The sequence below is a fragment of the Rasamsonia emersonii genome (assembly GCF_000968595.1).
Source record: "Rasamsonia emersonii CBS 393.64 chromosome Unknown ctg1118621760527, whole genome shotgun sequence".
In the NCBI taxonomy this organism is placed as follows: domain Eukaryota; kingdom Fungi; phylum Ascomycota; class Eurotiomycetes; order Eurotiales; family Trichocomaceae; genus Rasamsonia; species Rasamsonia emersonii.
The window spans coordinates 12,188-34,139 of record NW_013562934.1 but is presented as its reverse complement, the minus strand read 5'-3'; the positions used below and the strand labels follow the sequence as shown (position 1 = coordinate 34,139).

At 50.6% G+C, this 21,952-nt stretch overlaps 9 protein-coding genes across 9 annotated transcripts; 4 read left to right on the top strand and 5 right to left on the bottom strand.

Moving 5' to 3' along the window:
- T310_7315 (Rab geranylgeranyl transferase escort protein) lies at positions 1 to 1,285 on the bottom strand (the record flags this gene model as incomplete). Its single annotated transcript, XM_013469898.1, is given in 3 exon segments — positions 1 to 1,011; positions 1,029 to 1,147; positions 1,212 to 1,285. Coding segments are annotated over 3 exon segments (1,204 nt in total), but the record flags the coding sequence as incomplete, so codon positions are not given.
- A 1,018-nt stretch (positions 1,286 to 2,303) lies between these two features.
- On the bottom strand, positions 2,304 to 2,874 carry T310_7314 (Peptidylprolyl isomerase; the record flags this gene model as incomplete). Its single annotated transcript, XM_013469897.1, has 2 exons — positions 2,304 to 2,687; positions 2,776 to 2,874. 2 exons carry the CDS (start codon positions 2,872 to 2,874, stop codon positions 2,304 to 2,306), a joined length of 483 nt encoding a protein of 160 aa, XP_013325351.1.
- A 359-nt stretch (positions 2,875 to 3,233) lies between these two features.
- On the top strand, positions 3,234 to 5,096 carry T310_7313 (Signal peptide peptidase; the record flags this gene model as incomplete). Its single annotated transcript, XM_013469896.1, has 1 exon — positions 3,234 to 5,096. The coding sequence occupies one exon, from the start codon at positions 3,234 to 3,236 to the stop codon at positions 5,094 to 5,096; it is 1,863 nt and encodes a 620-aa protein (XP_013325350.1).
- Positions 5,097 to 5,391: 295 nt separating this feature from the next.
- On the bottom strand, positions 5,392 to 6,618 carry T310_7312 (3' exoribonuclease family protein; the record flags this gene model as incomplete). The annotated part of the gene is made up of 1 exon (XM_013469895.1): positions 5,392 to 6,618. One exon carries the CDS (start codon positions 6,616 to 6,618, stop codon positions 5,392 to 5,394), a length of 1,227 nt encoding a protein of 408 aa, XP_013325349.1.
- A 2,866-nt stretch (positions 6,619 to 9,484) lies between these two features.
- T310_7311 (Metalloreductase transmembrane component) lies at positions 9,485 to 11,733 on the top strand (the record flags this gene model as incomplete). The annotated part of the gene is made up of 2 exons (XM_013469894.1): positions 9,485 to 10,141; positions 10,288 to 11,733. The coding sequence occupies 2 exons, from the start codon at positions 9,485 to 9,487 to the stop codon at positions 11,731 to 11,733; spliced, it is 2,103 nt and encodes a 700-aa protein (XP_013325348.1).
- A 772-nt stretch (positions 11,734 to 12,505) lies between these two features.
- On the bottom strand, positions 12,506 to 13,666 carry T310_7310 (GNAT family acetyltransferase; the record flags this gene model as incomplete). Its single annotated transcript, XM_013469893.1, has 1 exon — positions 12,506 to 13,666. One exon carries the CDS (start codon positions 13,664 to 13,666, stop codon positions 12,506 to 12,508), a length of 1,161 nt encoding a protein of 386 aa, XP_013325347.1.
- Positions 13,667 to 14,771: 1,105 nt separating this feature from the next.
- T310_7309 (uncharacterized protein) lies at positions 14,772 to 15,883 on the top strand (the record flags this gene model as incomplete). Its single annotated transcript, XM_013469892.1, has 2 exons — positions 14,772 to 14,876; positions 14,936 to 15,883. 2 exons carry the CDS (start codon positions 14,772 to 14,774, stop codon positions 15,881 to 15,883), a joined length of 1,053 nt encoding a protein of 350 aa, XP_013325346.1.
- Positions 15,884 to 16,902: 1,019 nt separating this feature from the next.
- Positions 16,903 to 18,721, bottom strand: T310_7308 (Uncharacterized protein; the record flags this gene model as incomplete). The annotated part of the gene is made up of 5 exons (XM_013469891.1): positions 16,903 to 17,071; positions 17,136 to 17,302; positions 17,393 to 17,707; positions 17,787 to 18,578; positions 18,647 to 18,721. The coding sequence occupies 5 exons, from the start codon at positions 18,719 to 18,721 to the stop codon at positions 16,903 to 16,905; spliced, it is 1,518 nt and encodes a 505-aa protein (XP_013325345.1).
- A 1,142-nt stretch (positions 18,722 to 19,863) lies between these two features.
- Positions 19,864 to 21,580, top strand: T310_7307 (uncharacterized protein; the record flags this gene model as incomplete). Its single annotated transcript, XM_013469890.1, has 2 exons — positions 19,864 to 20,626; positions 20,862 to 21,580. 2 exons carry the CDS (start codon positions 19,864 to 19,866, stop codon positions 21,578 to 21,580), a joined length of 1,482 nt encoding a protein of 493 aa, XP_013325344.1.
- Between the last annotated feature and the right edge of the window lie 372 nt (positions 21,581 to 21,952).

Sequence of the window (21,952 nt, the reverse complement as noted above, 5' to 3'; positions counted from 1 at the left end):
CCTGTCCGTCCGACAGCTCTTTCCCTGGAAAAACAACCACGGTGCCTGCTGGTATGTGACCACCCTCTGCTGTTGCAGGGAAAAGGCGTCTAAGTGGTGAAGAGACTATAGCGATGCAACGTGCCACTTTTGCGTTCGCAGGCCTAGGACCCTCTGCCTCCGCAGGTAGGTCCCATTGCGAGCCCACCACAAACTTGCTTCGAATGGATTCCCCATCTGACAGCTTCAGGAGGAGCGTCTCTTCCTGTGAGCTGTCATTCGGCAATTCAACCGACTGAATGCCTCGATCCAGGACGTACACTCCGCCGCCAACTGCTAGCGCGCGACAGCCCACCTGCCCAATTTCGGAGCCGCCACCCCATTTGGTGAGCACACTGCCAAAGCCAGGGCCAAAGGCGCCTACAGAGCCAAGATGCCTCTTGATACGAGGCACGGCAAATCTCGCAGACGTCTGTTGCGGAGAAGATTGACTTAATGAAAGAGAGAGCAAAGGATCATGAAGCTCAGAAGGGACCTGGAATTTGGATGTCAAGTACTCTGAAAATGGTAAGTCGAGATCCTCCTCGCTAGAAACATCATCACCACCCTCCTGCAGGGTCTGACTGATGTTTCGAAGGAACTTGATGAGCATCCTTTTCGCCTTGACTGAGATGGAATCATCTGCGAAGATGTCTTCACGGCTACTGGGGACCCGATGCAGACGAGCGGATGCATCCTCGCTTGACTGAGATGCAGCGTCTTCTGCGGCAGGGGATGTATATATCCACCAGCTCCCTACAGCTTGGAACTCCAGCTGCCGGTAGACCTTGGATGACACAAGGGTAGGAAGCAGCTTCGACCGCGAATAGATCAGAAATGGAGACAAGGAAAGCGTGTAGGCGCGAGAGAAAGACAGCTTCTTCTCCGCATCTGACGAAGCAGGGCGCGAGTAGATCGAAGCTTCTTCAAACGGCTCCAGGCCAGGTTCTACTCCGACAACACCCGTTAGTACCAAAAATATTGAAAGTCTGGCTAATAAATGAGCATACCTTTCTTCAACCGATCTACCCACTCTTCTGCCTCCTGGAGGCTAAATCCGGCTTCCGGGCCCCCGTAGTATGGATTTTTGTCGACATGGAGAACTTTCTTACCTGACCGCGAGAGCGCTCTGCATGTGTCAATGGTTAGCAACAAATCTATGAACATCAAATGTGAGGGAAGGAAATACTCACAGTGCAAGGAGAGACTGGGCAAGGCCAGTCCCGGAAATTACTATATCCCATGATGTCTCCGACAGCGACTCCATGTTGACGGGAAGTGAGAATCAACTTCCCCCAGAGCAAGCACCAACTCTACTGCCTGAGTCTTCTCCCCAACTACCATCACGTTGGGTGAGAAGTGATAAGAAGGCTCTCCTGTGCTAGAATCCTTCCCATTTGTGTGTGGAAGGGGAGAGCTGGCTCCATGGGCGATGGAAAATAAATGATAGTCATAGAAAATTTCACCGCGGGAGCTGCATAATAAATGTTGCCGAACTAGTGGGTCATGTGACTCGTATAGTCTGCTAGTAGGGAAGTGCGGGGTGTCGGGCAGATCGTAACGCGAAAAACCAGCGATGGCAATAGTTTGCAACAGGATCACAGTAATTCTGCTTCTGGAAGGATTTCTTTATATATATTTATCTATATATTCCTACAAATTGCCTGGAGTCATAAGGAATGAAAATAAACTGCCCATCAACAATGTCAGACTTCCTGAAGATATACTAGTCTGAATACGGTTAGACCAGTAGAGCTCAATGCTAAACATTTTTCTCTGCGGCGACACGCCAATTCCCTTCACAATTCACGGCCACTCCGAGCGCTCTGCGTAGACACGCTGCAGTTATCGACATAGCAGTACTGTCTCCTGTTGACAAGCCTTCATTGGCTTGTCTCATGGGGAGTGGTAGATATGATCTGTCACCCTGTATCTGCTGCTCTGGATGGAAACATTTGATACGAGCGGTTCGTTTGTGGTGATACATTATTCTAGCTGTCAGCTATTTATTGTGCAGTCGTAAATATCTGCTATCAGACCTGCACCTCTAAGGAATACCGTAACACTTTCGAGGTGGCTGGCTGTCAACGAAACATGCCACTTTTGACGCGAATATTTGTTGTGCGTCGGGACTGTTGCAACCCGGTGTCTGTAGCCAAAGGGCAGATATTCTTGCCAATGGCGGATATGTATGCCGGTGCATACTGTATAAGCTCGTATGTCTGAACTGCTGTCAGACCTGAGTTGCCGTTCGTACTTCAACCTCAGTTCTTATGACAGCCATTTCATTCCTCCGCACCCTCCTCCAAGACCCTGGCCCGAATGATCTTCACCGGGTCGACAGGTCTGTCTTCAGAATCCGTCTTGACAAGTCCCATGCGCTGAATGACCCTCATGCCACTCTTGACCCTGCCAAAAATCGTGTGTTTGCCGTCCAGCCATGGTGTGGGAGCCAGGGTGATGAAAAACTGGCTGCCGTTCGTGTTAGGGCCGCTGTTAGCCATACTCAACACCCCAGCACCCGTATGTTTCAGCCCTGGATGAATCTCATCCTCGAACTTTTCGCCATATATCGAGGTTCCTCCTCTGCCGGTGCCTGTGGGATCGCCTCCTTGGATCATGAAGTTGGGGATGATGCGGTGGAAGATGACATTGTTATAGTAACCTCTCTGGGCAAGAGTCGCAAAGTTCTTACACGTCTAATGATGCGGAAAAGTTAGCGCATATGCCCGTCCAAAGCCAGTGGGACATTTTTACCTTTGGCGCATGCTCATTGTAGAGTTCTACAGTGAAGGAACCCTGTTGCCTGTCAGTCACAGAACGCGCAGTAATTTCTGCTGGATTGTATCTCACCATTGTTGTGTCAATGACAACGTCGGTAGCCATCTTGCTTTTATTCCTCAGCGATTTGAAAGATCTGCTCTTATCGCAAATGATTTTCGCTTTGTGAAGGGGGAGGTGGTTGTAGGCGGAGTGTCAAACCATCAAGTCTTGGCAGCTTTGTAGACACATCGGCGGCACGGCCGTCGACCAACAATTCGTGAAGCTGCGACCTTGGCACTCAGCGCCTTCGATTTTTCTGTTTATATCATGGCTAATGTTTGAATGGTATATTTATTTTCCAATCGAATATCTGGATTTCCTGATCTTTCTTCCACTGCCTCGGGCGGCGCACGCGTGTCGCTACGCGTTGTGCTGCTAAGCTGCCATTCATCATGACGACGGTTAGCCCCTTTGCGGAGTTCCTAGGACAAGTGCTCTACCAGTTCGAGATCATCAGGCCTCTCCTTCCAACATATGGCCATCTGATTCTGTCCGCCCTGTTTCCAATCTATACGGGAGCCCATGCGTCTCTATCAAGGCCGTCGTCGGCCGCCAAACCGCCGAAGAAGATCAAGGACGAGTCTGGAGACGAGGACGAAGATGAAGGGAAAGATAATCTGCAAAAGATGGAAGGCTTGGAGCCATCAGACGCTCTGATGTTCCCTTTGATGGCTGGTCTTACGTTAGGCGGCCTTTACCTAATCATCAAATGGTTGGAGGATCCGGCCATTCTGAACAAGATCCTGAGCTGGTACTTCTCTCAGGTGGGCATATTCTTTGCTACGGCTTTTCTCAAAGATGGCCTTTTGGTATTAAGGTCATTCGTTTTCCCTTCGCGTTACCGGTCTGGTGGACGCATTTGGAAAGCCAAACAATCGCAACATATTTTTGCAGTTGTTGAAGAGGAGGACAATCCAAATCAGCAGAGCGTACATGTCCGTCACTCACCACTTCCAGGGATTCTGGGGGCCATTCCTTTACCAAGCTTGGTATTAAGCTTTCTATGGTTCTGTCGCGGCCTTGCATATCAGAAGGTCACTTTGCGGGCTCATGTGCGTGGTGTGCTGGATATCAAGAGTCGGTTTGGTCTTCTTGATGCCACCGGAGGAGCTATAGCTCTATCTGCTGTCGCTTATTTCGCTTTCGTGACCAAGCCATGGTGGTTGACTAACCTCCTAGGTTTCAGCTTTTGTTATGGCGCCCTGCAGTTCATGTCGCCTTCCACCTTCTGGACAGGATCCTTGATTCTGGGCTCACTGTTCTTGTACGATATCTATTTCGTCTTCTTCACTCCATTGATGGTGACAGTAGCGACGAAATTGGATGTCCCAATCAAGCTGTTAATTCCCCGTCCACCAAGCCCCGATGAAGCCCCGGACACGATATCGCTGGCCATGTTGGGATTAGGCGACATTGTGATCCCAGGTATGATGGTGGGTTTGGCATTGCGCTACGATCTCTTCCTCTATTACAAGCGCAAGGGTATCCAAAAGGCACAAGCTGCAGGCACAGGCGAAAAATTCATTAAACCTCAGTACCAAACTGCGACAGGCGGTTGGGGGGAGCGCTTTTGGGCTCGACAAAAGCCCTCTCACGAGCCCCGGTTCCATCCTCCGTACCCGGATGCTCAATCGTTTCCGAAGACCTATTTCTATTCCAGTCTTGTTGGCTACACTATCGGCATGGTTGTCACCCTATTGGTGATGCAATATTCGAACCATGCCCAACCAGCTCTCCTTTATCTTGTCCCAGGTGTTCTCATCTCACTGTGGGGTACAGCACTCGTGAAAGGCGAGCTTCGTTCAATGTGGGAGTTTTCCGATTCCACAGAGGACGAGGAGGATGAAAGCGCCAAGGACATTAAGCGGGAGGAGAAGCAGGGAAATGCTGACAAGGGTATCCGTCGGAGTCTATTTTCCCGCATATTGTCCGGCGATATCAAAGGTCTTCCGGGCGTTTTGGAGGGGGTGAAGACTGAGAAGGACACCAGGTCGCCTGTTCCGCCAGATAACAATGCCTCCGAGGCTGCTGCGGGAGCGAGCCACGTCCCGAAAACTGAACGCAAGGAGACAGATCTAATCTCGTTCTCGATCTCCTTGCCAAGAAGGAAGGCGCCTCATCTACGAAAAGATTTCGTATCCAACAGCACCACATCTGCGGTTGAACCAAAAGGGGCTGCATTGTCGTCTGCAATCGAGCGGGACGGCGAGCCTCCGGCTAAGAAGAGACGACCCAGTCCTAAAAATGACCGGTGATTCCAGTCGTTACTACAGGAATAGACCAAAAGGAAAATGGTAATTGACACCTTGTTTCTGAGGGGATCTAGGTTCGGTTTTTTTGCATTGTTCACTCTTCATGCTTAAACTGCATCATGGGCGCTTCTTGGTCAGATTTGGGAAATAGGTTTTTTCATTTAATTATAGATATTTCGGTAATTGGGAGCAACGAATTACGTTCATTTCTAGCGTAAAGCCCTGTAACATTGGTATCATCATACATTGTTTCTCTCAACATTTTTTTTGAAAGTCCACATGCATGGGATCATGAACATCATAATGCCTCCAAAATACCCTTCACTTGCGCCCATCTTTGTGCAGAGACATCCACGAGCTTTCTCAGCTCATCCTTCCCCACAGATATGCCTCCGTTCTTCTCCATGCTGACGATCTTCGTCTTCTGAGGTGCTTTTCGATCTTGGTCAACGACTATACATATCCGCTCCTGACACAAGTTCTCTTCAAATCCATCGGGATCGGCCAGGATCCATCTCTTCGGTTTTGTGCCCTTCTTTTCTCTTTCCTTTTCCTCATCCGCGTCAGGAATGACGACGGCCCTCCAGTTCGCTGCCGCGTCCGCTTCAAAAACACAGTACGAGCTGGCGATGGGCATTCCTCGCAGAGTCAGCCTCTTCGCCTCTGATACCTCGTCTGAGCACAGAATCATATCATTATCTGCATCCCACCATGCCTTGGGCAGCCTCGTATCCCGCAACGCCGCTACCACAGCCGCCCAGGCGGCGTCGAAGGGGTTTCCAGCGAGAGAGATAATCAGGACATCGATGTAGAGGACCCAGAAACCCTTGATTTCTGGAGGTGGTGCTCCGGAGACGCGCTCCTCTGCTTCTTCGGTATCCATCCGTTCGTCGCCTGCCTTTTCGCGCTCTATGGCGGAAAGATCCGGCGGGTGGTACCAAATGCGTAGGTCCTCTGCACGGACGAGACGCGAGGTATGTAGCAGGGAGAGAATCTGGTGTGAGAGGGACTGTGCGAGAGCGGACGGCGGAGCACCGGGTATGAATCCCGGCGCGCACCCCGTACTCAACGAGAGATTCGGTACCAGGAGATTGAGATCTCGAATTTGGCTGTCATCGTCGTCGTCATCGTCATCATCACTCGCTGTCCCGGTTTTCCTCCGTTTCCTCGCACCAGAGGACAACGATACCCCCCACGAGGCAATATCTTCCGTATGTAGGATTTCCGCCCGCACGCCGCAGACTGCGGCCGTATCGCCAATTCTGACCACCGCACTGCCGTTCGTATGCGTCAGGGAGCCAGCATTTGCGGATGTGACACGGAATTCCAGCGGCGATCGCCCGTTAGCCCGGATCGATGGTTGGTTGCTCGAGGGAGGAGGGGACAAGTGCGCGAGAAGGTAGGCGTGAGGTTGAAGTCGAGCGAACTGCGACGGGGGAAGAGAGAGCGAGGGGGGAGAGGGAGCGGCTGTTGACGGATTTGTTGGGGCTGTAGTCGCAGCGCCGCCTTGTGCAGCTGGCGCCATGATTTCAATTTCAGAGTTGAGAAGTTCGAGTCTCAATGGTCGTAGGCAACTGGCGCTTTGTGGTGGTGGTAGATTTCATGCGGCAGAATAATTTCGATCTCCAAGGCGGTGAGACCGCCAAAGTATGACTACATTTCAAACGGTTCAACATACAGTACTACTTCTAGTGTTAACTACCACCAATTCAACATGAACGGAATGATGGCCTCCTCCCTACTGGCACATTTTTAATGATGTTAACAGCTCTTTGTCTTGGGCTCTAGCCCAATGCTCTTAGGTAAACCCTTCACGACTTGCGAACCCGGTAACTCTATAGTAGCATTGTATAAAGACATCTGGAATACTCCGTATATCAAGGTCCAATATTGAATTGTAATAAAGAGCTCACCTTGAATGGTACCTGACCGTGATTCCATGGCACCATTTGATCGCCTCCGGCTTCCCCATGAAAAATGGCGAAGTGTTTGAAGACCAATGGGACCAGGGAACTCTCCCTACCAGGGCTAAAATGAGATTCTTTTCCTTCGCATTCTTCGGCATCGTGGTCTCGACCTTTGCGAGTCCTCAGACTTCGACGACAACCCGAGCCAAATACAACGATCATCGACGCCGCAACGCATACACCAGAGCTCTTGGAACCAACAGCGAATGGAAACACTACCATGGACGCTTTGTTCCAGTGTCTCTGGGCGCTGACGGATCAGATTATTGGCGAACTCAAGGTCTTCCCCAGCTCAGCTTGAGCAAGCTCGATATCCACATGGAGATCGTTTAGTGGAGGAACCCTGACAAGTGGGTTCCTGACATTGTGGGAATTGGAATCAACGCGAACTTGGTCGCATATTGTATGCTGGAGGTTACAGGCCAGGGTGTTGGACTGAACGCCACCGATATTCTGAACGAGATGTTGATGACGATCGAGGCCACTCCACAGAACGCCAATACCACTGCTGTTCCCGGTCCCTAGACAAACAATTGCGGGCTCTTAGACCATATATCACTAAAGCTCGAGCCTTGATCCCTTGTCGGACGGATTTACGACTTCGACGCAGGCGGCTGGGCTGCACTTTTGTAGGGGACTTCCTGGGTATCTGTTCAGTCAAACGTTGGTACTGAAGGCAAAGTCTGCTGAATATTCCGTGTATGTCAATACTTTCAATCACTATAATTTATTTGGATGAATTCTTCGAGATATCAATTTTGACATCTTGAATCTTCACATAGTGTGAAGCATGCTGGATTGTGTCAGGGAGATGTGAAACATGATAGATGCAATGAAGGAAATCCATTTTGTAGCGACATAGCTAAGACTCAGAGTTAGAGAGTAAATGGAAAGGAAAGTGACGAAGTTGTTGATTTAAAGCGACTTGTCCTTTCCTAATTAGGCAGACCACACGTGGGCTGTCACATGATCTGCAGTAGGGCAAAGTACAGAGTATCCATCATGCATACTTGACTTGATCAATACGCATTGCAAAACAGTGGTCTTCCATAATCTGGAATTGCTCAGCGCCGATACTCTTTTATATTTCCCCGTGTGTGAATGTTCATCGAGTGTCTCAATGGACAACGTGATAGTAACGTTGCCCCGCCTCTACGGAGTAGCGATCGATGAGACGGCGGGAGGGCCGGAGGTTCATGGCAGGCTTTAGAACCTTTAGTCTCCGCGTTCTTGTTTGGCCTTCTCCAATGAAATCTTGCTGTCTTCTCCTAACTCTCGGTCCATAAACCAGTCCTCCACTCAGATGGCTGACCTGCATGTTTCTTCAGCTGTGTCCCGCACGCTACTGCTGAGCTTGGGCCTCTATCACCTGCAGCAGCCGTCTCGTCATCCTTATTCGACAACATCAACGAGTGCAAGGCGGTAATTCGCATTCTCTCATTCGTCCAAACCCTTCCTCGACGCTTTGAATGGCTGAATCCTGGCGCCGATCGACGCAACGGGACTGGTCGCTGTGATTGTTCACTCATCCTGCAGAATGGCCCTGTATCATGAAAGTGCAGTCGCCGTGCTAAACGCAAATATCCTCTGTCTCGCCGTCAAAAGAGACAGGAGCCGACCAATATGGGCTGTTTGTCGGCGAGTGTACCATTTTGACGCGCAGCCACTTCTGCCCTGAGGCCTGGCAGCTGTATCACACCATTCGCCAGCTATCCATGTCGAGTCCTCTGATCACGTACCAAAATAGTTACACACTTCGAGTATCCACCGTTCGTGGGTTAGGTAGTCTGCATGGCATGTTCGGATAACAACCCGGTTAGCCGTCTAAAAAGCGCCGGGAGATCTGATGAAGGGAGCTGTCTGGACCCAGAATGCCTGCTACAACGATCCAAGCTCCCCCGCTCGCAAAGTACAATTACGCAAGCAATCCCAGGAGGCAGGACATTCGTCCGTTTCCGCTTGTGTTGCGTCGTTCTCCAACATGAGTCTCATGTCTCTTCACCCTCGTTTACGGCGACAATCAGAAGCGTTCTAAAACAACACAACTGTGAAGCGCGAGCCCTCCTGCGGTTATTAATTCGCGTCTGTCGCATCCGTAGGTAGATGCTCCTGAGAGCAGTTGGAAGTTCTATCTTCTGCCTGCACCTTTCGCCAATTCGTCACTTCTTCCTCTGAAATCTTAATAAGGTTTGGACCATATATTGTCGGACGAGGGCAAAGATCTAGGCTCGACCACGACCTTGTTACCGCGCTTTGAATAAGCACACATCGACGCATGCACGATTCAATGACGTGACAAAAACGGCACCCGGTGATGTGATAACGAGGTATCCCGACAGTGGAAAGCTTCCAACCTAGCTAATACAAATCCACAAAACCCCCACAGGCCGTTTTTGATTTTCTTCTTCCTCCAGGGTCGTCAAGATGGCCGCCAATATATACGATTCACTTGTTTCGCTGGCGAAACGCATCAATGTCCCGATTACCGCCTCAACCACACCCCAAGACCTTGCTGAAATGCAAGAAGATCCTTGGTCCCAGTCCGGAAAATATGCCCTAAGTTGGGTCTATTTCTCCGTTGTCCTGCTGGTTATTACCTTTATCATTCGCGTATACAATGTTTGGGGTGACAGAATACGGATTGCTTTATACAAGGAGTCGGCTGTGAAATCGCCTTACGACGCACCGTCTGGTTCAGAGCAAGAGCTCTCAAGCGCCGCTACTGATAGTTCTACCAAGCAATTCTTCCCAGCTCAGGGCCCGCTGCCGCCGCCGCACCCGCAGCAGTCATCGATCTCCGCGATCGCACCCCTGAACAACACTATTGCCTTCTTCCGGTGGATCTTCTACAGACCAATTCCCGTGATCAGGATCTGGAAAATTGAGATTGTCTTCCCGTCGCTGGGAGTGACGGCGCTGGTGCTCGCTGCACTAATTTTCGTTACCCTCTATTGTTTCCTTCCTCGGCCGTTGTACTATTCGAGTATCGCCTTGGGGTCTCCACCGTTGGCCATCCGAGCCGGCATGATAGCTGTGTCTATGGTGCCGTGGATAGTGGCATTGGGAACAAAGCCCAATTTGGTGAGCATGGTGACTGGGATTGGCCCAGAACGACTCAACGTCCTCCATCGATGGCTGGGTTACCTCTGTCTCTACCTCAGCCTCATCCACATGATCCTTTTTTCGTCACGCCCGTGTGGACAGATGGCGCTCTTCCCATCTTTCAGATGTACCTCCCAAACAACATCTATATTTACGGTACAGGGATAGCAGCATTCGCGCCTTTGGCATTCCTATGTGTTCACTCGCTTCCGTTCCTGCGTAACTGGGCGTATGAGCTTTTCGCATATGTGCATGCGCCAGTAGCCGCCATATTCCTAGCCCTGCTCATCTGGCATTGCAAGAGCTTCCTGTCGACGGGAAACTATGTCTATGCAACGATCGCCGTTTGGGTTTTCTGTTATTTTATTCGCCTCTTCTATCTCAACTGGTCCAATCCTTTGCGACTTTCTTGGCTGATTGGAGAGGAGTCGGCAGTGACGATACTGCCAGAAAATGCGGTCAAAGTGACTATCCCGACGCAGATGAGGTGGAGACCCGGCCAATATGTTTACCTGCGAATGCCGGGCATTTCTCCTTTGGAGAATCACCCTTTTACCATCGCCTCGCTCTGCAGTGATGATTTCCCGTCGAGCTACGGTCCAGAATACAGAGACATGGCACTTGTGTTCCGACCATTTGGCGGCTTCACGCGCAAGGTGCTGGAGACGGCGCGGAGGAAGGGTCCTTTCAAGATCTATCGAGCTTTTCTAGATGGGCCTTACGGAGGCATGCAGCGAGAATTGGCGGCATTTAACGATGTCGTCTTTTTCGCTGGAGGAAGCGGCATCACGGCGATTGCGAGCCAGCTTCTCAATTTGATCAAGAGAATGCGAGACGGCAAGGCAGTTACGAAGAACGTGCATGTGATCTGGGCATTGAAGCGTCCGGAGACGATGGAATGGTTCAAGGAGGAGCTGAGGATCTGCCGAGAATTCGCACCGCCGAATTCCGTCCATTGCCAGTTCTTCCTCACTGGCGTGGACAAGTCTCAGGCTGCGGCGGTGGTCAACGAAGCCAACGAGATATTGCAGGGGGTCCCCGGCAAGCGAAATTCGGCGTGGATCCGAGAGGAAGCTGCCGGTGACCAAGAGCGGGAGAAGGAGCTGAGACGGGAAAACGAGGATGCCATCACAGAGCTTCCGCAGGCTTATATGATGCCGGGCGCGGGGCCAAGTCGTTATTACTATCCTTCTCCTTATTATCCTTCCTCTCCTTATTATTATCACCACCAGCCCCATCCAGACCCATACGCTACAGCGCAGCCGATCCACCACGGTTTCGACTTTGGCTTTCCATCTAGCCCTATGATGACCCGGAACACGCTGACACGGTTCGCGTATCTTCCACGACAGAAGCAGGAGGGCTGGCGGACCGAGTATGGCCGACCTAACATTACGCAGATGCTGCGCGAATTCTCCAAGAGTTTTGGACGGCGGACATGCGTCTTTGTCTGCGGACCACCGAGCATGAGAGTCGAAGTCGCCAATACGGTCGCTCGACTGCAGCAGCTAGTCATGACGGACTCGTCCAAAGACGAGATTTTCCTCCATGCGGAGAATTACGCGATTTGATCTGCTAGTCTTCACGATTTTCCTATTTCTATTTCTATCTCATTTCCGGATATATCATGTTAGGATCTCTCACAATCGGCTTAATTGGCTTAGCGCGGGTCTGTTTGTTAGGGTAAGGTGAATAATAATAGCATGGGAAGCATCACAGGGACGGCGCATGGTGGATGTAGAATTTCTCAATTGTCCTTTTTCTTTTTCTTTGTTTATTTGCCTTTTTTTTTTCCCCCAGATCCACTGGTAGAGTCTTCTCTCTCTCTTACTCTCTCTCTATGCGATACGATACCCCTCGAAAACAACTTTCTCATGAACTATACCGCGAGAATTTCTTTTTTTCTTGTCCCTCTTACGAAGTCTGTGCATTATTATTGTCCCAATGACTCACTTGATTTTTATTCACGTGTGTAGTCGCAGAACACAAAGCGTGAGCTCAGTATAGTCAATTCAATTCAATTCAATTCAATGTAAAGCTCTGATAGATCAAATCAAATCATTCCATTCCATTACCAAATGCTGATATTCATATATTCATCCAGCACCGTGTCTAGTCAAGTCTACCTAAGCCTATAAACTCATCATGCACGGGAAGTAGACCACCAGATTATGCAAAATGCTGTTTCGGGCAATGCAAACATCGAGACTGCAAGGAGGGGAATTTGCTTGGGAGGTTATGCGGGTGTAATGAATATCAGAGAACCAACTAGGGATATGCATATGTGTGTGCTGTTTGTTCATACTTCACTGGGCAGGGAGCCAAGTCACGGTCAGAGGCAACTCACGACTGCAACTCCTCGTCTGCCTCGCGTTTCCGTTTAGTAGCTGTTGTTGATGATGTTGCTGCAGGTCCTTCGTCGCTGCTGTCGAACGTACGACTGTCAGCGAGGTGCTCGACGCCATGCTCGTCTGGGTCGTCATCTTCTGCTTCCACTTTCTCCCAGTCGTCATCGTCATCATCATCATTCTCCTGATCTTTCGTCTCACTCTCTGTCTTTCCAGTCTCAGGCGGCTGCTGCTGCTGCTGCTCTTCGTCATCATCATCCCAATGCAGGTCCATTCTGACAATCCTGGCCCCGCCAGGGTTGAGTCGTCGGTAATATCCCTGCACAACACCCTCCTCGATGCGAAATCCACGCGCGACATACCATCTCAGCCCTTCGTCGTTCGTCTCGTGCACGTGGGCAGTGACGGTGCGGATGTTGTAGTGTCTCACGAGGGGAGAGACACGATATGGGTCAGAAGCAGAAGATCGTTTTGGAGGGCTGGAGTACAGAAGTGAATTGAGAAGAGAAGCGGCCACACCGTTTCCGCGGTGTGGAGAAAGGAGATGCAGGGTCTGTATGTAGAGGTTCGTGGGCGGGTTCTTCTCTTTCGTCGTATCCTCTGACTTGACACTCTCCGCAGGGAGTCGTTCCAGCCGACATCTGATGCCCCCGATGACCTTGTCTGTGCCCACACCTCCTGCTGACCCTGACCTTGCACGTCCTCCAAATGTGGGCTCGACAGAGCCCGGCTCGGGTGCTGTAGTCACCGGATGGTCATGGTACACTGCGACACGCGAGATAGAAGCAATAACCGGATCTGTTATGCAAGCCGTGTAGAAGGAGCTAGGATAGCGGATGGGAAGAAGCAGGCCCGTTATGCGACTGAGGGAGGGGATATGAGCCGTGCGGACAGGGTCGATGGTGATGTGCGGATGCGGAGTAGGATAGCTGGGGGGATTCGACTCGGGGTATGGCGTCGGCTGGAAATTTGGGTCTGCCAAGGCAGGCGGTTTATTTGAAGGAGACGAGGAGGCTGCAGACTGCGGTAGGACCAGAGGAGGAGGGTGGATGGGAGGCCGGTTGGAAGAAGACCCCGAAGGAGGGGAACGGGGTGGGGAGGCGGCCGTTGTCCGGGGATGCTGCGCCTGCGACTTTGCGAAAAACTGGTAGGCCATAGCAGAAGCGCAGAGTGCTGGACTTCAGAGTAGCTGCATTCACAACGGATCCCCGTGGTCTGGTGTCGTAGAGGCTATATACGGAGGAACAGGCCTGGTGGGTGAATCAGGCCGCCGCAAACAGCGCGGGCCGGCGCGCGACGCGGGCGGATGCGGAGAATGCGATCCCCTCGATTCATTCACCTGCTAGTCTTAGCTAGCGAGAGATAAGATAAGATCGGCCCGGAAAATGTTAGTGACTGCGGACTTGGCTGGCGTCCGGAGAGTCACTGCGAGCTAAACTCCGGAGCAATTCCCGCCGGAGGAGCATTGATGACGGACTCCCGGGGCATCAACACACTCGTCGTGGTGATAGCATCTCCTGGAGACGCAGATTCAGTTCCGATTTCCTACGGGGCCAGCCTGGTGGTGCTGAGGCGTCTCCACTGACGCTTGTCAGGTTGGTCTCCTCTGCCAGCGAAGTCCTTTCATCCGCATTGGGCTGACGTGCCTGGACTTGCGGAGTCCTCCACATGCCACCTCGCTTCCTTTCTACTGTGAATTCCAACTGACCACTCGTCCAAGCTGTTCTGCAGAAAGCGTTTCTATTGTCTTTTCGTTTGAAATCCCTTTCAACCGGTATTGTTGTTCCCTCGAGCTCCTCTCGTACTAGTTTGGACCTCCGATCTCGATCGAAACAGCTACAAAGCGTCGCCCGATCCTCTCTCCCTACGGAACAAAACTCACCGAAATTCAGACGGGCCAATAGAGTCAATCGCATGGAAGGGAGGTCGTCGATTGGATGGTGCAATAAATGAGTGAGAGCGGGACGCGGCAAGTCTCTTGCTGCTGAGTGTGTTGATCGATTCGAGGTGGGTTGTGCGTCTTCACTACTCACACGCCCAGCCTCCCATTATTTTCGTCCCATTGTTTCGTTCCTGTTGATATCGCACAGAGGTGTCAAAGAGAAATTTTGCATTTCTTTTCCTTCCTTCCCCCAACTTCAGATGATACTCTCTTACTACTACCACAGCTGTGTCGCAACTTTTACCTTCCATGCCATCTTGTTATTGAGACTCAATTCGACACCGAGTTTTCTTTGTTGATACTGGGAAGACGTTCTGACATGGAGACAGCAGTCGTAGGAGGATCGGACATGGCTGGACCAGAATCTCCGGAGACGACTACAGGAGGCTCTCAGCCTCTTCCTGCAGGCACGATAGCGAAGTTGGTAGGTTTCCTGCACCCCTGCAATCGATATGCGAAATGGAATGAGGCTGACAGTTCTAGACGAGCGACATCCTCAATGACACCTTTTACAATATCATTCACGACATCGTCGCCAAAGTTCACCGCGATGAGAAGATTGCTCGTATGCGATCGGCCGTCATCGTCGCCAGACAAAAGGCTGAGGAAGAGATGGCTCGAATTCGCGAAAGTGAAGGAGGAAACAAGGCGACGAAGCCCGGAGACGCTGACTCAGTTGACAATCCGGAGAACAAGATCAGGGTCGAGACGGATGCCGCAATCTTCGATTGTGGAAAAGTCTATCTCAAGGGCAATCCCCTTGTCACGACAAAGGAAATCATCTGTCCACACTGTCGGTTGCCACGTCTTCTATACCCTACCACTGGAATAGGTGCTCGCCCCCCTCCGGATCCATACCGTGAATACTGTCAGAAACACCCTCCGATAATCAAACCGGGACACGATATTCATGGCAACCCGTTTGCGACGGACAAGTTGCAGACGAAGAAAAAGAAGCAGACCGCGAATAATACGAATTCAAACACGCCAGTCTCGAGCCCGCCGTCCACTCCGGACGTTTCCGCCAGTGGTTCATTCAAACAAACTGCACCGCAGCAAATAACATTTCCCACGGTCAAATGCCCGAATTGTCCGCGCTACTTTGTCGTCAATAGAGTGGCTCAGCATCTTGATCGGTGCTTGGGCTTTTCAAGTAGAGGTGCAGGACGCAATCGGACTCCGCAAGAGAACGCTTCCAATACGTCCAATGCCTCTGCGCCGCCCAAACGACCACGGGCTGACGACGATCAGCCTGCCAGTCAAAAGAAGAAGAAACCTAACACTCCCAAGAAGGCGTCTGGTCAGAAGCCTGCAGCTCCCAGTAAATTGAAGAACGGGACCACTCCGGACATGGCAGCGGCCGAGTCTGCGGAACCGTCAAAGGCGCCCTCCGACGATGGGGAGATCAAAGTCGAGCCCAACGGGGTTTAGCTGTCTTTTTTCTTTCCTGACTTTCATCAACATGAACAAGAAGGAATTGATTATCGTCCGTCACCAATTTCCATGTCACAACAATTTTTGTCTCTCTCTCACTATCTCTCACCGGGATTGTCATGACCATTATCATCATCATTACTACTACTACCATTCTGTGATGACCACTGGGGATTATTATTGTCGATTCAGCGTTCATCAAGGCGTCAATGGGGGAGAAACTTCATACCAGCCTGTTATGCCTTTTGTCTTTGATTTTAGGTTGGGGCATGTCCTTTTTTCTTCTTTTTCTCTTTGCACTTGGTTACTACTGACCTTTTTTTTCCTGCTTTGGGGTGACTGGTGCCTTTTTTCTTTTATATGTATGTGTGTATATTAGGGTCATTCACTCTTGGTTTTTCTTTCCCCCTTTGCCCTTTCTGTTAGAGAGGAATGAATGAATAAAACATCTTGCACATCTACAGATACTTGACAGCTAACATGATCGTTGTATGAGCACCGGAATGGCTAGCTGTTCCCGGCCTTACAGGTACATGTATGTAGGATCCTTCGCTCAAATGCTTGAAGAGCAATACAATACATGACCTGTGCTTTCGTAGTCTTCATTATCTACTTTCCCGGCGGGCTTCCTGAAAATATTCCTTGCTATAAAAAGAATAGAAGAAAAGTGAAGCTCGATACTATACTGCCGGTATAACGTAACACACCGTCTTCTCCACTGCCCATGGCCCTGTGTCAATTCAGTTCAATTCACTCGTCTTGCGTCACATCCCTTAATATAGGTAGGAGCCTTCGTCATTGAAGAATTTCCAATTAGGAGTTGAAAACAAGAAGCCAAAATGCCAAAGTTGGCGTGATTTTTTTTCCCAGTATACAGGATTCAAGCTTCTGTATATATAGAAGAGACACGGAGAGAGGTATGAAATGACAAAAAAAAATGAAAGATGAAGAAAAAGGGAGATAAAGAGCAATATCAAATTATACGTGTGAACATACATGTATTGTTATTGACACTGTCAAGCACTTCCTTTCGTAACGGGCGTCAGATACACATTCAACGGACCCTTCTCCCACATGAGAAAGTTGCGCTGCTTCTGCACCCAGTCCAGACTGTCCTCGGCGATCCTTAGATCGAAGTTGTAAATCACGCGGGCTAATATGAGTCTCATTTCCGTATAAGCCAGACTATAAAGCTCTGGTTAGTGACATGACAACTTTCTAGAAGAAAAGGATATATGTAAACACTCACTTCCTTCCAAGACAATTGCGCGGACCGACGTGGAATGGCTGCAGCGCCTCCCGCTTATCGTTGGCGAAGCGCGAATCTCCCAGCCATCGCTCTGGGTGGTAGTGGTTTGGATCGGTGAAGTACTCTTCCCGGCGATATAGAGCCCATTGGTGGATTGCGACGATGGTCTGAATTTCCATTTTCCATGTCTTGTGTTAGTGATTTCTCAATCTAAATATATGCAACAAACGCGCTGTGTCTTATCGCGGCAGACCTACGTTTTCCGGCACATATGTCCCAATGATGTTGGCACCTCCCTTGGGAACGACGCGAGGGAGACCGTTCGCAATGGGCGGATACATTCGCAGGCCCTCGTCGAGGCAGGCGAGCATATATGTCAGTTTGTTGACGGAAACGATGTTGATTTCGTCTTCGCTCTTGAATGCTGAGCGGACCTCCGCCGTCAACTTCTGCAGTTTGTCTGGGTTCGTCAGGAGGTAATAAGTAACGCCACTTAAAAGCGTCGCCGTGGTCTCGCTTCCGCCTATTATAAGAATCTCGCTATTTGCGATCAATTTCTCCAGGCTCATGTTCTGGGCCAGTCAGTCATATCTTTGGCATGGAATGATGGTGGTTGGGATAGCGGGTCGGTGCACAGTTCAAACGACTCACCCACTCATCCTTCTTTTTCAGGAGACCTTCAATCAAGTCGGGACGCTCCTTGTCACCCTCTATTCGCCTCAACAGTTTAGCTTTGGTGAGCCGCATGTGTTGTTCGCGGTGTTCTTTGGCAGACTTGGGAGCCATTTTCAGCAGAAACCGCTTCAGCCTCGGGTAAAATGCAAGAGACTGCAGTATCGTGCCGAGACGCCCAGAGTCGAAGATCATGCGAATCCACGAATGATACTCGGAATTCTTTAGGCAACCGAATGGCTCACCGAATGCCAGGTCGCCGATGATATCGAAGGTGGTATAGTTGTACCAGGCCGTGAGGTTGAGTGGCTTAGCTCCCCCAGCGCAGTTCTCGTGAAGCCGCTGGATGAGCAAGTCGATATACTGCGCGATCAGAGGCTCCTGATCCCTCATCGACTTCTCGGAGAAACCGTGGGACAGTTGACGACGGAGACGGCTGTGCTCTTCGCGCTCTTCGTTGACGATATGAGTGGGGTCGTCTTCGATGGGACGGTAGAAGTACATGGCCTTGCCCATCTCCTCTCCAGATTTCCGATTGCCCATGATGTCCTTCCAGGCATCGGGGTGTGAAATGGCCAGTTCGTCCGGTGCAATGCGAACGATGTCCCCATATTTCTGGTGAAGTCCCAACATGTCAAACGGCAGGGTCCCGTTGATCAGTCGATAGCAGTAGGGGATCCTCGACACGGCAAATGAAATAGGACCGGGGAATCGACTCAACGGGTGGAAGAAGACATTGTATATTGCCCTGCCCACCAGATAGAGGATCGTCTGCAGTAAATGATGTGTGAGTAGGAAGTTGCAATGCTCACTATCACTCAATAGGATCAGCGACCTACAATGAGAAATCCGGTGGCCACAGCATCTTTGAGAGCGTTCAGCACTATCTTTGAACTGGGTTGTTGCAAAGACATTGTTCAGCAGGACCTATGCCCCAACGAAGATGGGTCAAGAGAAATAATTAATCCTCGCACTGCTCTGCAAAAACGGTAGAGGTCTGAAGGTCAAAGAAGGAATGGAGTATGAAAGAACGACATCATGGTGTCACAGCAGATATCTTTGTTTATATGCAATGCTCCATTCGCTGATCGTATCTATAACCTGAACGGGTCAAAGATGCACTCAAGTTTCACCCTCCTGGGATCTCGATATGTGTGGAGAACAGACACTGGCGCGGTCGAGCATCGGTCCTGGCCATTGAGAGCTACCGAAAAGCATCTGACTCACGGAGCCTAATATCGAAAGTCGTCGAGGTTGGCTGTTTCGTGCATTTCGGATTCGGATAAAAACGCTGCCGGACGTTATGAACTGCGGAGGAACCTACCTGCCCAGTTAGGCAGTTGGCAAGAAACACAACAGTCGAATCAGCTGTTTAGCTAACTTGAAACTCGAGCATGCATTAAAGACTAGAAAGGTGGCAGGATGGTCAGCCATATTTGTTCAGTCTCATCAACGCATCATCCTCAACTTCCGGTATTATATTATCAAGGCCCGCAAAAAAAATAATGCAGGGTATAAACGGAGCGCGGAATGGTGAGTTTCCACGTTCCTGCAATGACCTCATGCCATATCCGAATACGAACCCGAACACGAGTTCGAAGAAGACCCGAAGTATTCTTCATGGCAACTGAACCGTGACCGCAAGAAGCTCTGCCTGTGCACAGTGCGCACCGTATCTTGCCCATTGGCGGGGTTTTTGTGCTGAAGATCACTGCTATTGGTGAGAAGACCAGCGGTTTATATCGCCATCATGGATCACGGCTTGCATATCTTCGCTAGCCCCCAATCGATCGCTTTCGCTTTCTTGCTGAGGTTGCATAAATGCGTTCACAAAATACTCTCCGGATGAGAATCAAACCGAATGCTCGAGCATGTTTCCATTTGTTTGTTTCTTTCTTTTTTGTCTAGGATTCCTGGCTATAATAATTGAGATCCCAGAGGATAGGACTTGTTCAGGGGTCCACGCAGGCCTTTCGAAATAAATGAGTTTTGATCGTTGCGTCGATCACATCTTACCCGTTTGCCAGGAGTATCATTTAAATCATAATCAAGACCCATGAGTGATGCAGGTCTCGCCGACAAGAAGCCTCTCGACGAGGAAGCCCAGGTAGGGACGTCGAACGACGAGTCTCTCCATGACAGCCTTCAGGGGAAAAAGAATGACTCTCCAGAACCCGAAGGCGAAGAGAAGAGCCCAGAGAATGGCTCGAAGTCCGAATTCGAGGTGTGGTGGGATGAACCAGCAGACCAAGATCCCGCGAATCCCATGAACTGGAGCAATGTGCGCAAATGGACCATCATCGCCACGGTCTCGTTCATCACGTTTCTCACGTCAGTAATGCTCCCGCCATATCACAGTCGTTGCTTTGTGCGCCGTCTAATTGGTACAATTTATAGGCCCCTCGCGTCGTCCATGTTCGCTCTTGGCGTCCCTGAGGTCATGAGGGATTTCGGCTCCAGCTCCGATGTGCTGGCGAGTTTCGTCGTCTCCGTCTTCGTCCTAGGATTCGCCTTTGGTCCTCTCATCATCGCGCCGCTCAGCGAGTACGGTGGTCGCGTGGTCGTCTACAACACATGCAACGTCCTCTTCCTCGTTTTTACCATCCTCAACGCGGTTGCGAAGAACATGGCGATGCTCATCGTCTTCCGGTTTCTTGCCGGCTTTGCGGGCGTCGCTGCCATCACCTGCGGCAGTGGCACCATTGCGGATTTGATGCCGGCACAGAAGAGGGGCATGGCCATGTCCTTGTGGTCTCTGGGACCATTGTTCGGTCCCATCATTGGACCCGTTGCCGATGGCTTTCTGGTAGAGGCAAAAGGTTGGCGGTGGGTGTTCTGGGTTATCACCATGGCAGTACGTAATGCTCTCTCGAGATTCGTGAAGTGTCCTCAGTTGTTTGTTATGGCGTTGCTGAAGTTCAATTTTCTCTTCTCCCACAGTCCGGTGTCGCCACCATCGTTTGTTTCCTCGTCTTGAGAGAGACATATGCTCCCGTCCTTCTCGAACGAAAGGCTGCCCGACTGAGAAAAGAGACGGGTAATCCGGCTTATCAGTCACGCCTCCATTCCAAGGTCCCCCTAAGGAGCTCTTCCTCCGAAGCATTCTACGACCTACGAAAATGCTGATTCTGTCTCCCATCGTCTTCCTCATGTGCCTCTATATCGCGATCTTGTACGGCCTTCTCTACATCCTGTTCACGACCTACACGTTCGTCTTCGAGGGTCAATACGGATTCTCTGCGGGCACCGCCGGATTGGCGTTCTTGGGCAGTGGCGTCGGTATGTTACTGGGCCTGACGTACGTCGCGAATCTGAGCGACAAGGCGATTCGAAGGAAGATCCAGCAGCAGCAGAAACCCAAACCGGAGGACCGACTACCGCTCTACCTCGTTCTCCCGGGAAGCCTCAGCATCCCTGCGGGGCTCTTTATCTACGGATGGGGCGCGGACAAGCATGTCCACTGGATCGTGCCCCAGATCGGAAACGCAGTGACGGGATTCGGCATGATCACTATCCTGATGTGCATTCAGACGTACCTGGTGGACGCCTTCACGGTGCACGCTGCCAGCGCGACCGCCGCAAATACTGTCCTAAGGAGTCTTCTGGGCGCCCTTCTCCCGCTCTGTGGGCTGGATATGTACAATGCACTGGGGCTGGGTTGGGGGAACAGTCTGCTGGGCTTTATCGCCCTCGGGATTGCGCCGATTCCAGTGCTTTTCGGCGTGCTTGGGGAGCGTCTTCGGACACATCCCCGGTTCCAGGTGCAGTTTTAGTCGCCTTTAGGTACCTAGATATATGTAGATATTCTAGTCAGAAAACTAATTGCTTTTGTATAGTCCGTAATCATTGGTCGTAATTAGGAAGTGTATAGCAAGATATACACCATATGGGCAGGAAGCTCATCTAGACGAATCTTCATTAAAAAAAAACTATATAATGTATTTCTGGAGGCAAAAAAAACCTAGCATAATCTTTTTTTACTTCAAGCCAGTCGAGCAAAGCAACAAGTTTGTTTTCGGGTCTCTGCTTTACTCCGTAATTGTCGAGAGTAAATCGGTGGCGCTAAACCAGATGAAGCACCCCGACAACCCGCCGGGCTGTGCGGAGTATTACTTCAGATGTGCTCTCGCAATAACATCAAGTAC